Raw genomic sequence first — 13,798 nt, 5'->3', positions numbered from 1 at the left:
GTAGCTGACTGTATTACTGTGGGTTGATGATATCAGTCTCATTCCCTGTGTGTTCAGAGACCATCTTTGATGTTGCTAAAGGTATCTGAATACTAAAGCCTTGTCTTTCTCATGGATAGAAGGTCTCAATACTATCTACATGCTTGTCTATACAAATCCCTGTTTACAAATGAACTTACCATCATCTGAATCACTATCTGAATCCTGATTTATCAGTTCATTCTTTCTCTCTAGAGCCTGCTCCAGAGCAGCTTGCAGTTTTCTAGGTAATAGCGTGTCTTCATCATCCATCTGACAGAGGAAAAAAATAATCTTTAGATCACATTGATCTGTGCAGCAACTACAGCAAATACTTTTGCAAGGTTTAAAATTCAGAAGAAGAGTGTTTTGTATCTGCTACTGTCATGGTACATAAACAAAACAATGAAAATCTTTGTGCAACCATCATATACTTCTAAACAAAATTTCTTGTCACTCTTACTGAGATTAAAGCCAGGAAAAATAATCCAAAGAGCAAGGTAAACATATAGAAACTTGGAACCAGCTCTTTACATGACAGAGTCCAAATCAGTGTTTTTAACTAAATACACATAGTCAATACCTAGGTATGTGTACACACAGCTGCTCTAGTTGGGGTTAGGCAGCTTCTTTGGTTCTTGACAGTTGTTTTTACTTACATTCTAGTATATCTTGTTTTCTGAGTTTCCCCCTGTTGCTCTCTTCATCTTTTTTAATGCTTGTTCAGCAAAAGTGAGCAGACATAAGAATTTTAGCTCTGCAACCACTGTTCACCAGCCATACATCCAGGGACTCATACAAGAAAGTTTATTCATCTAACCTGCATATAGTTATTTCTGAAACTATTTAGCACCACACTGCTATCAAGAGATAGTGCCATCAAGAGATCCTTCATCTCCCTACAAGGCTCCGGCTTTTTCTACCACATTAATCTTTACCTTTTCTCACTCAGAAACTTTTCTTTGCAATTTTTGTCCTTTTCACCTCCAACGGTGTGAGTTTTCTTGCTAACATGAAATTATAATCTTTGGATGTTTTCTTTGCAATGTGAATACAGTTCTTGATTTCTTCTGACAGTCATAGCCTAAATCCCTTTTTCATACCTGAGAAGTACTTATTTGCAGGTGAAACAGAAAGAGAGCACCTTTTTCTGTTTCCTCTAATCTCTTTCCCACTGCACAATTCCAGCCAAATATCTCTAACCAAAGAAACCTAGTCATACTATAGGAGTAAACAGGTTACTAGACTGCATGGCAACATTTTGATCTGTACTTTACCTGTCTGATGAATCGATCAGATCCCAGGTTAACCATCAAAGCCTACGGAAAAGAAAACACTGTAGTGAAATATATCTGAAGAGACAGAAAACATTCATTTGTGTTTGCCTTTTAATAGAGAAAGATCATCTGAACAATCCCAAGCCTCAACATGAATCAAAATTCCTACTGTGAAACAACAGGTTTTGTGCTTTATAAAACAAGAAGATGAAGTTTTTCTTTAGAGCTTAAAGTCTAATTTAACATAGTCAGATGCAAAATATCTCATACCAGGTTAATATGTAAAAATCTAAAAGAGTTGGGCAGTTTTCTTCAAACCTAAGCAAGTTACTGCTAATCACTTTTAATGTGCAAGTGAAAAGTGTTTTAGAGAAGTTTAAAGAAAACCACGTTACTTGAGGCAGCAGGGCTTCTGAAAAGCAAGGGTGTGAAATATTAATGATCATGAAGCAGCAAAGCTGAGGGATGGAGCTGGGATGATGTGGAAGAGCAATGTTGGGAAAGTGGGAGGAAAACAGAGAAGATATTTACATGGGCCAGAGGCACAGAGAATCTTGAAAGCAAGCACAAGAAAAGTTCATTAAAAAAATGACAGAAACTAATTGGAGTAAGAGAAGAGTGGGACCTTGAGTGTTTTTGTGGTGTTTTACTGGAAGAGCTGATGAACTGGAACTCTCGTTTGATTTCCAATACAGTATTACCAAAGAAAAAAAAAAAAGCCTTAAAGGTTTGATTTTCTGTGCTGGCTATGGCTTCATGCTCAAGTTCTGTCAGCATTAATAGGTGTCATAGCAGGTGGCACTCCACATCTTCCTCCTCTTGTTCCAGATACAACAAAATCAGAACAAATCAGCATATTTATGCTGTACTTACTTGCTGACCAGGTTAACATTCACTTCCCTCTGTCAGGGTGCACATCTTCTGCATGTGAAGAGGGGCAGAGTAAAGAGAAGACTAAAGCTACCCCTGCAGTTTTACCAAGACGCAGTTGCCCATAAGAATTAAGCAGAGAAGGAACATTAAAAATGAAACCTGTGAGAATTTATGTGTGAATGGCAGGCCCTCGCCAGGGTGGGACAGCTTTACTTCAGGAACACAATTCTGGTGCCAGCTCCTACCTCCTCTACAGGCAGCTCCTTCAGTTTGGGCAGAGAGCTGGAGAGCAGACCCACCAGGAAGGGGGTAGGGCAGCACACGATGTCAATCATGGATGAGGGCAGGACAGGAATGAAGGTGTGCTGCCAGGAGAAAGGGTACAGCAGGGCCACCACGGCATGCGAGCAGCTCGAGAGGGTGCTGGAAAGGCAGGAACAACCAGGTTAGCAGATGTCTAGAACAGCTACCGCCTGCTGGGAAACAGCATGTTAAAATGCAAGTGCCCGAGGGGCCACCCTTCTATCACTTCTGACGGCCCAGGTCCCCTTCTGGACCCTGCGACTTCTGTACTGTGCAGCGTGATAGTTCCTCCTGTGCTCACTCTAGGTGATTTGAAACTAAAAGTAAAAAACTAGACTCAGTTTGTTTCATTATAGCAGTCAGGAGACACTTTGATCTAGAAGACAAGGCTTAATGTTCCCAAAAGCACTCAACAGCAGTCTTGAATGATGCTTAAAATCCAAAAGCAACTTCCGTTCATGGCTGTTATGACCATGCCAGTAATAAAAACGCATGATTCTGAAGTTCTTATGTCAAGCACTAATGCACAAACAAGGGAAAATGAAAACTTTTTTAAAAATAGAATACATTTGGAAATACAATATTAAAAGAATCTTCTACTAAATCAGATGTAGCCCAACCCCCCCAACAATCAATACCTATGCAAAGGAAGTGTAGTAAAAGCAACACATTTTTCGAAGTTGGTATATTTTTGTGACAACTGCATATTTTTATTATAATACATCTTATTTGGCTTACTGACCAGTTCTAGTGATAAAGGTATTAACCCTGCTCAGTACTGTAAAATACTCATTGGTATCATCTAAACATTAAGACTTGATAACATTTGTGGAAAATGTCTTGCATGCATTGTTCTTTCACCTAGTGAATCTGATTCCCTTCTACAGTCACGTTTTCCAAATGTTAAAGGAACACCATTACCGAGCTAGTTTTAGTATCAGGGGAATAAGACAGGCTTTCCATTTCAGAGCTTTGATTTTGGACTGAGTTCCAACATCTGCTTCTTGCAGCTGAGGATGACAGAAATTTGGATTTTTACCCAGCCTAGCATGACTGAGCTAATTTTCTCAGAGTGCAAACTTCTGCTGTGCTTAGGGTAGCCACCCTAAGAACTATAAATAACTGATAACTTCAGAGCCGTTACTGCTCTAGAATGCTGGGGAGAAATCCTGATTTCTTCTACTGCAAAACTTGTTGGAGACTTTAGGTGGCGTCAGACCTCCACCGGAATAACCCTCAGGAGCATTTTTAGTTGAATATTCCGAGGGCAAGGGAAAGGTTTCATCTGTTTGTTCCAGTCAGTGATTAACCTTTGAAGTTTGCTGAATGGGAAAAGTGAGAATTAGACGATAAAGAAAGAAAAGGCTGGGGAAGAGCAAATGCTAGTCTTTTACTGCAAATAATCTGTTGGGCTGGTTTTACTTGACTTTTCCTTTAGTATCTGTCAATCACAGCAGGTTTTTATAACATATGTCGCCTGACACAGGTTTCTTGTAAAATGCTGCATATCTCTTATCATTTTTTTTTTTCATAGCAGGCAACAGTGCTGCCATTGCTTCATGTTTTGATCTCAAGTGTTTACCATAGCAAACAGGGTGGTGTGTTTCAGAAATGCTGTGCCGCACGGTACAGACTCCCAGCATTTTCTCAAGCTCACTCTAATGACTCTGTGGCATTTTCAACTACTACAAATTCAGTCAGCTAGGCAACTAAAAAAGGAGCTTAAGCTAAAAGCAGGAACACAAACATTCTTCTGATATTCAGTTAGTATTTTTTTCCTTTCTATAGAATGCCCTTTTATAACTTGTTGTTTTACATGCAGTGCTGTGACGTAAGTCAGCCCCTGCATCCTCTTCTGCATGCTATTCCCACGCTAGGGGATGCTTCAGGCTCCCATCCAGAACACTGGTTTCTCTTCCAGAGCTTTCCCGGGAGCTGGCAGGGGCAAAACAGCAGCTGAACGCAGCAAGTGGCCATAGGGGTTGTCCTGCAGCAGCACCCTTCTCTGCTCTGCCAGCATCCCCCAGGTCACACTGTCACCTTTGTCAGCATTGTGACCTCTGCATTTTGAGGCTCTACACACAGTTTTTCAAACCTCTGCCTCAGAAAGTCTTTCCCTGTGGGACGTCTCATGCTGACCCCCATGAAATACCTGCTCTGAAATTTCCATCCACAGGTTGCTGGCTGCCCTCCCTCCTGGACACTGCTTGAGCAGAGGGCAGCGGGAGTACCACACACAGTTACCAAACTCCTGCTTGTACAAAGTGGCGGTGTCTCTTCTGTAGCTGGAAACACTCATTTTGTTACGAGCATAACTAAAAAAAGAAAAAATAAATGGACCATGGCAGTGTTCAAGGCCAGGTAGGATGGAGCTTTGGGCAACCTGGTCTAGTGGAAGGTGTCTCTGCCTGTGGCAGGGGGTTTGGAAGTGGATGATCTTTAAGATCCCTTCCAACCCAAACCAGTCCATAATTCTATGAACACACATCTTTGACTTCAGTGTAAGGTTTTTTGCATTCATAAGGTAAAATTCAGAGATGATGGGTGTAAGGGAATCCACAGTTTAAATCCCTAAAATACGGTTCAGATTCTTCTAAAAGAGAAGCAAATTGAAAAAGAAAGCCCTAACCTGGGAAACCAAGTCTGCTCTAGTTTTTCCTTTCAAGACATGCAACCCACACATTGTCCCACTGTTCTTGTTTATGAGAAATAAAGTCAGATGGTTTGTATTCTTTAAGGTGTGTGAAGCACGCTAAGTAAAGCAACAGAATAGTCAAAGAAATTAGATTTTCAAAATAGTTTTAATACTCTAAGGCAGTTTTGGTGATCCATGGGGCTGGTTTTGAGAGTGGGCTTTTTCATTTGGTCTGTGCAGCTTCACAGGAACACTGCTTAATACTCTAGCTGTTGTTCTACTGGAAAATGCTTCTTATATTACCCATATGCAGGTAAGTTTATACATGGGCACAAGAAACCAAACCATTGCATGAGTCAACACTAATGAGCAGCATAAACCACCACATCCTTCAGAGGGGAAGCACTGCCGCAGTCATGCACAAGTAGGAGACATGCTATGATGTTCCCAAGGCTGGAGTACTCCAGAAATGTAGACTACTGTACTGGCCTGTGTCTCTGCAGAGCTGCTGAAGGGAAAAATCAGCCTTCTGCTTAAACCCAGCACATCCCTCTGCTCTGTCAACTACAGGCTGTCCTGCGCGCACGTGTAACTGTACACGTGGAATAAGTCTACTAACAGTAATTGGCTGTGAAAAAGTGACTGTGCTTGCACATTTTGTGGGATAAGGGAATTTTCTCACGTGCAGATATGTAAGGCTATTACCTAGCCCTATGACATAGCCCATGCCACTGAACTCATCCCATTAAGCCTGTACTCATCCCAATAATTTGCACTCCACTAAAGCAAAATTAGTGAACAATTTGTAGGAAAATACACAGTAGCAATCCATTTCAAAACACAGGCAATCCTCCACTCCTCCTTCTGCTTTTTTTTTTCCCATGGGTATCATCTTGTTAAAAATTATTTGGAATTTGTCCAGGTTTTGGTTATTCCTGTGCCTTTTATTCACTAAATTTAAAAAACCTTCAGTGCTTGATCTTTTCCTCATGAAAGTATTTATATGAGATTATACAGTCTTATTGAGACATTCTTAATCACAAATTTCTCTTGAAGAAGAAATCCTGTATCATGTTACAGATGAAAGATGACAGTGCTTCTTTCCCACTCAAAGTTGCTCTTATCTTCCTCTGGGCTATTTTGTTTCCCAAATCATTTTCTCATGACAGCACACAGAAACCTTTCCTTGTTGTGTACTTGGCTGTGGAGATGCAAGGCTCACAGCAAGAGCCGAGGCACAGGAATTTCAGACATCACCGTGACTCAGCTGAATTGTGGAGACTGCTTGTGAACATGGTTTAGGTCCACAGCAAAAGCATATTAATGACTTAAGAACATTTACTGTCTTTTAGATAAGGGGATGCCTGCTATCAATTTCTGGGTCAGTCAACCAACAAATAACCCCAAGTCCAGGCTATTTTAATATCTAATCACAGCACAATTACCATGCTCTGAGAAACACACGTTCTTCTCTGTTGAACAGTGGATGGACACTGCCCTGGCTAGAGGGAGCACTGCTGATGAAATGCTAGCCCTGGATGTGTGTGTGTCAGAGGACCATAGCTTGTTGCATACTGGAAGTCACCAGCTCTCACGAAATGTTAAGCATATTCAGCTATTCGTACTATTCACATTGGAAACATTCCACAGATACAACTTGATAACTCTCCTTTCCCTATAACAATAGCCAAAAGTTGTGTTCCTTCTCACTTTCCCCCTCTACCACCTACAATTTCTCACTGATGCAGGGGAGCATCACACACTGAGCATCTCCTAAATGCAGGAATAAGCCTCTAGCATAGACAGTCACTTGTTGTCAGGGCTCCCTGATCCTATCTTGTTACTCTCATGCACCTTCACAGTCATTTTACATTTGCATTGAGGGAGGGGAAGGTGAGAATACCATCCTCTCCTAAGGCACAGACACGCTTACTCAGCCTGGAGAGAGAGGGAGGACCACCCCTTAGGTGTAGGGCCAAGCCACACAGCAGCTCCATCACCCCAGGGCCAGTGCCAGCTCTGTGCTATGCCAATATTCTGGACCATGCACAGGACTGAGACCAGTTGTCAGAATCTGGTCCCTCTGCTTCCTCAAATGGAGAAATGCAGCCAAAAATGTAGATTCACAATGAAGTGTTTCCACTGCCTGTGTTTACTTTTCCACAACCTTTTCATGTTTCTCATTTCTCCTTGCTGATTTAATTATGTTACTCTGTCCACATTTGCTGAACTCTTTCATCCGCTGTGTTAACACATACATGCTCCAGCCCACAACTGCTCTGTGACCAAGTTATATCCCTGACCCACATCCTCTCCTCTGCTCAGGAGAGCTTCCTCTCACTTGAGGTTAGAGTCTGGAGGCTCAATCTTTCCCAGGTGCAACACATCGACTCAGGTGGATATTACACACCCATGTGCCTTGTCACAGGCCACTGGTGTGCTCTTGAGATAGCTCCTACCATTGTGCTATTGCCGAAATGTGTAGCAAAACCAGACACTTCTCTCCTATACCCTTCACTGCCTTCCCAGATCCTGGATTAATTCTACTTTCTGACAGACAGAGAAAAGTCTGTGACAACTCTGCGAGACAGAATGGTCTGGGAGGTTTGCAGAGGACTCTAAAACCTCTGGGAAAAGGCTACAGGACCATGGGTTCCGCCCATCTTCCCTCCAACACACACAGACTGCAGAGGTGAAGGACAAAGCATAAAGCCTGAAAAGCATCAAGTAGAGAGAAAATGGAAGTAAAACTGGTAGCACATGGCTACATTTTGGGTGGAAGATGGAGTGCACACAGCATTGTGAGAAATGTGCTGTGCCAGATACATACCTAAGTGCTGGGGAAAAACAAAGGTTTCTCTGGGTGCATAAGAACAAATAGTAGCAGCACAGTTATTGAAGTGGGTAAGACTTAAATAACAGCATCAGGGACAAAATACAAATGAAAACATATCAGTGTCCTAAGTGATAATCTCCATACTCCAGTCTCACTCTAATCATCTCCTGCAGCATTCCTGCAGGTCAGCTTTTCAAGCAAGCCCTTGTCATAAGAGCTGACAACAGAGAGCTGTTACCATCGCTGCACCACAGTGTGAGAGCTCAGCTCCAGCACCCCTCTGGACCCTCAAGTGTTCTTCTGAGGCTGCATGCCCTGAGGGCTCCCTAGATCAATAGCTTGTGCTTTACTCCCGGGGCTGCTGTGCTGTGAGGACACGTGTGTCATTAACCCCGATACATCCAGCCACTCACAAAGTAGGGCAGGCAGGAATAAAATGAGAATTCAAGAAAGTCTTTGATACAATGGTGCAGGACATCTCCAGTTTTCTAGCCAGGATAAACGTGTCAGACATGACTGCATTTCTTCCTACGCAAAATCATTGCTGATGGTTTCTCTGTTATCACACTAGGATGTTTAAAAGGGAAAAAAATCTTCAGTTCCTCTCTTTTGACTCAAACCAAAGATATTACATGGCTTTTAGCCTACCCCATGAGCATTTCAATATAAAATCACGTGAGTCATTGTTGCTACAGGAAAAGGGCATGGCAATGGAGCCATCTGACTGCGCCAGGTTCGGGAATGTGCAAGTGCTCGGGAACAACAGGCACATTCAGAGACACAGCATCATATGCAGAGAGGGCTGGGGAGGGGGCCGTAGCAGAAGAAAACTGCAGGGAGCACCTGGGATAACCTTCTCACCAGCAGCAACATGAATCAATAAATACCTTTGTGCTTGTAAACTAATACTGGAGCGAAGCTGAAACGGAGAATTTTTGAGAAGTGAAGCTGTCACGGGTAACATCGCTGCTGATTAGGGATTAAAGGATACCTCTGTGAGCTCATGTGTAAGGCCTGCCATTACTGACAGGTCTGGGAGACCTGCCTATTTGTAGGATTGCTTGCGTTTGTAAGGCACTGGTTTTGCATGATCAGAATTTCGCTTGTTTTCATTGAGGTTTTTAAGCTGGTGTGATAACTCTTTTTGTTTTCCAATTTTAGGCAAAATTATATAGAATGATAAAGTAATTCAGGTGGGAAGAAACCTCAGGAGGTCAGCTGATCCAGGCCCCCCCTGGTTTGGCACCAGAGCAGTTTGTTTCCAAAGCCAGATAAAAAAAAATGTTATTTTGCTAAATAAAACATCTTTGCTGCCCTTTTTTTGTGAAAGGGTGGAATGTTTTCATGGCAAGGACTTGAATGCTGGCAGGGGGAAGTGCCCTGTGTGCCGAGGACTTCTACCAGTGATGTCTAAGCTCACACCGATTTGGTGATGTTAAAAACCATCTTAAAATAGTATTTTTTTGTGCTTACTAAAAAGAGACTTATTGAGCTGCTAATTACTTCAAATGAAATTGTTCACACAAGCAGCGCCTCCCTTTCGACTGTAGCCCTGGTGGCACAGAGAAAAGGGAGGCTCATGTGGGAGAGGAAGATCATCTTCATCCTACAGGGAACCGAGGGAAGGGAAGAGAAGGAAACAAAGGAAAGGAAAGGAGGAGGCTGAATTAAATGCAAAGGGGTAAAACCGAGACCTGTGAGGCAGAACTGGGAGGGGAGGAAGACAAAATGAACGTGGTGGGCAGGTGAAAATGAAACATGAACTGAAGGCAAACAGGCTGGGATGCAAAATTAAGGGACTGGACAGTGACTGGCTGGGCAGAATGACACAAGCATTGGGAATTTAATATGAATATGAATATGAATAAAATTCTGTCACACACATGCAGCCAAATTATTAACTTGAGAAGCTTGTTCCTCCTTGTTGCTATGGATAGATGGAAGGGCTGTGAGGCCATGTGATGCCAATTACCCATCCTCTTCTGATGCCAGAGACACTGAGAAGGGCTTCAGCTGCAGGAGGGAAGGTTGGACACTGGCATAGCTGAAGGTATGTGACAGAGGCTCAAAGCCCACTCATAGTATAGATGCAAATCAAATATAACCAGTGCTCATACTCTTCAGCCACTTCTGCTCTGCTTCCTCCTTACCCCAGTATGTAAACCCGCTGACAAGCATGGAGAAACAAAAGCACAGCTTCTATCAGAAATAATTTTCAAAGTGAAAAGACAAGTTTCCTCCACAATGGTTATATTTATATATCAAAACAAACACCAGAATCATGCTCAGCTTATTGCTGTTTGGCCCAATTAATTCTAATACGCTGGTAGAAAAATTATTTCTAATGATAATAGAGCAGCAGGAATTATAGTCAATTCATGCCTGGCTTCACCAGTTAAAACAAAGCATGAGGGGACAGGCAAATTACTGGGTTAGGCTTTGATTCAGCAAAGTATTTTAGCGTAAGTTTCAGCCTTAATTTGCTTTCACTGTGGTGAAATACTTTGCTGAAATGAAGCCTCAGAGACCTTTTCCTTTTCCACTTCTACTTTAATCAGATCAGCCCACAAGTACAACACAAGACATGATATCCCCTTTTGAGCCTGAGTACCCTGACTGCTGTGGAAGAGTGCTGTTGGAATGGCTGTAAAGTCAGCCCCTCTCTCCAGCGAGGCATGTTTGAGCTTCTGAAATCTGAATAATTTTTCACCATTCTAGAAGCCCTTCAGGGGTAAAGCAAATTACAGAGACTCCTTCTAGCCTTTATAAGGTGGTTTGGAATTAGAGACTGTAGTTTTTGAAGCTATTAAATAATTGTAATTTAAATTTAATGCATTATTAATATAATTTATTAACTTTTAATATGTAATTTAAATTTTAATTAAAAAATATATTCCAGCCTCCTGGCTCAAGAGTCTCCTGTGGTCAATCCAACATCTGTGTAGGGGTGCACAGGGAGGAGGACTCCTGTCCTCTGGTGCTGCCAAGGCACCTCTCCTCTCCTGACCCGAGTAGCTGCAGGAAGTTAAAGATGGAGTGGTTGCATACATGACTTGAAAGAGGCTTCTGAATTCCCTGTTAATAAATCTGACCTTTGTCTGGATATTTAAAATCAAAGTAGTGGGTGCATATTACACAGAAAATGGAGTGAGCTTAGGCTGTAAAAGCCAGAGGAGGGTAATAATTTGTATTGTGATCTGTTTTTTAAATCAAACACTTAAGTAAGCGGTAAATTAAGAGTCATGACAAGAGGTCCTTAGGAGTTGGCCAGAAGTATGCAGGTAATACTGTATCTGCGATCCATACCTGACATCCTGCTTTTCGGGAAATATGAACAGATCTCTAATGTACGTATTTTAGGTCACTTTTTCTCTTGATGTCCGGGGAAACCTGCCAATAGAAAGCCCTGCCTCTAGTGTCTAAATAAAACTGGAAATTCTCTAGTGTAAATATGGTCATGATGGAGGGAAAACGTATAATTCCTGTGAGGATCATGGTGAGCCAAGTCCATCCACGCCAACTCAAATGCAGCAGCCAGTTCCGAACAATTCATAACTTAATTATTTCATTAATTAAATGAATTAATTAAAGTTAATTAAAACAAATGCTGCTACACTCAATCTCTGTGACTGGGTAAAGAGGTCTCTAAAGCACAAATGAGAGGTCTTCCCTGGCTGTTGTGGCCTATAACATGTATTAGCTAGGCTTAGCAGTGAGTTAATGACTCAGTCCAGAAGCAGGTGAAAATCCATGACTCTGCACAGGAGCTTGACAAAGGAGAAATATTATTCCAGAGGTGAACATTTCCCAGGGTGACTGATTTAGCAAACCAGGAGCTCTGCTATTGCACTTTGACTATCACCTTCCAGGGTCCAGTCACTGTTTCCTCGCCTCCCCAAGCGAGGTTGCCCGATGTGGTAAGTAGCAGTCTGGTGCAAAAGTGAGAGTCCACCTGTGCTCCTGCCAAGGGTTAAAGGCAGAATCAGGCCACAGCGGCTCCCCTAATTCAAATGATGACACATTTGCTGCAAGTGACCTTTGTGATATCCCATGGAGCACAAACAGGTCTCAGCGATAACACTGGCAGGGAGAGGGGGGCACAAGCTGAGGAGGAAATGCATATTTTCTGCATCACATCCGACCCATTATCATTTGCCGTCCTTTGTAGAATTTTTTAAACTATGCTTACAACTTGAAGAGTGCAGCTACTTAACCCTCACACCCTTCAAATGGTGGTTTTTCCCTCCTGACGAGCCAAACCTAAACCTTGTTTTGTAAGAAATGAGTTACACTTTTAAGTTTTATCTGGTGCTGTCTACAGTATAGTCTGAGAAAAGCCAAGCTTATAACATTCTTATAAAAGAATCACAATATGGACTCCCCTGTCTGGCACAAGCAGCGCCACAAGCTGTTCAGTGAGGCACCAGTGATGCAGTTAATTTTGGGACACACTCCAGTGTGTCCAACTCTACCCAGACTACTGAAGGTGAATTACAAAAAGCCCAGGCACCAAACCCTCCATGCTACTGATAACTCCAGGTAGAAGATTTTTAATGAAAAACATGGTTTCTGGAATTGTTTTCTGACTTTAATTCATAGAGCCATGGGTTTCCACACTGACGTGCCAATGAGTACAGTTTGTGGAGCAGACTTGCCCAGTGGTTTGTGCCATTGTCTGTATCCCTTTTCTGGTCCCACTTTATCATATTTCATTGAAAATTGAGTGGGAAACATCTTCATCCATAACCCCTTTTCTGACCACGTCCCCTTTAGCTTAAGCTTGCAAGATCTTGTCCTACCTTGTGCTATCTTATCTTACCAGTATAATTGCATCAGCAGCCTCACCATAATTACCTGAACATATCCCCACGATGCATTACAAATACACCAGGCAATGTGGAGCACAAGGGGCGAGGGTCTATCACGATGCTTGCCTCTCCTTTCATTGCTCCCGCATGAAAGGTTGCTCAGAAGCATGTGGACAGAAAAGCTTTTCTGTAACCATAAATGTCCCATCACACCAGAACAGAGAACATCCCAGAATGTCGGGTCATATATTGATACACTGGGCACTGTGCTAAGACGTGCTAAGAACAAAGAGCTTAAATTTTAGTATTTTCCAAGATGACAACAGACCAAAATTATACCAGGATGCTCCAGGCAGCCCATGTTGTTATGCAGGATGGCTGTTGCAGCAATCTGCACACAACTGCAATTTACAGTCAATGGCTTAAGGAATGAACAGGTACATTATAATGCCCTTGTGCAACCAGAGGTGACATTTGGAACAGCCAGCACCTGCAGCTATCATGCTGGGATATTGTCTCCCATTATCCCAGAGATGGGGTGAAACATGATGTGGTCTCAGAGATCTCTATTTTAAAGTTGCTGGATTTAATATAGAGACAGCCAAAGTAATTCAGATTTTCAATGTTCTATATTTACATAACACATATGGGGATATTACCAAACAAGTAGTAAGTGCAGGTTCATTTTGACTATACAGGAGGCTTTCTTTTTGTTTTTCATTGAAATATGGAAAGACAGATATGCAAAATTTCTAAAAGTTATCATAACTTGTCAGAAATTAGTAAATTATTTCATTAAGAGCTGCATTTTCAGAATCCAACTCCCACCTTCCTGGAACACCGTAGGGACAGGACAGACAGTCTGAGGTCCCACACATAACCTGTGAAGCACAACCCTGGCTCATGGCACAGATCAAGATTGTATCGCATGGAGCTGAGGGCTACAGACAAGCAAATGCACTGTCAGGAGAGCTCCCTTTCAGAGAATAGCTTTGAAGTACTTAATTTAAAAGTAAGCAGAGAAAAGCTGATTAAAGGGAAATGTGGT

At 42.2% G+C, this 13,798-nt stretch overlaps 2 protein-coding genes across 5 annotated transcripts in view; both read right to left on the bottom strand.

Moving 5' to 3' along the window:
- RPL27A (ribosomal protein L27a) overlaps positions 1-13,798 on the bottom strand; it is a 230,984-nt gene that overhangs the window by 8,519 nt on the left and 208,667 nt on the right. The window lies entirely within an intron of this gene.
- DENND2B (DENN domain containing 2B) overlaps positions 1-13,798 on the bottom strand; it is a 180,308-nt gene that overhangs the window by 2,613 nt on the left and 163,897 nt on the right. For all 3 annotated transcript variants that reach the window (XM_061462955.1, XM_061462953.1, XM_061462954.1), the window contains 3 exons: positions 2,414-2,591; positions 1,296-1,337; positions 180-291 (listed from right to left, as the gene is read on the bottom strand). In XM_061462955.1, coding sequence (XP_061318939.1) covers positions 180-291; positions 1,296-1,337; positions 2,414-2,591 — 332 coding nt within the window. The remainder of the gene's footprint in view (positions 1-179; positions 292-1,295; positions 1,338-2,413; positions 2,592-13,798) is intronic.

This window comes from Pezoporus flaviventris, unplaced genomic scaffold (genome assembly GCF_033815535.1).
Source record: "Pezoporus flaviventris isolate CSIRO_AGI_PZ_B2104156 unplaced genomic scaffold, CSIRO_AGI_Pfla_v1 ptg000036l, whole genome shotgun sequence".
Taxonomy (NCBI): Eukaryota; Metazoa; Chordata; class Aves; order Psittaciformes; family Psittacidae; genus Pezoporus; species Pezoporus flaviventris.
The sequence above is the reverse complement of the archived record's forward strand: the minus strand, read 5'-3'. Positions and strand labels throughout refer to the sequence as shown.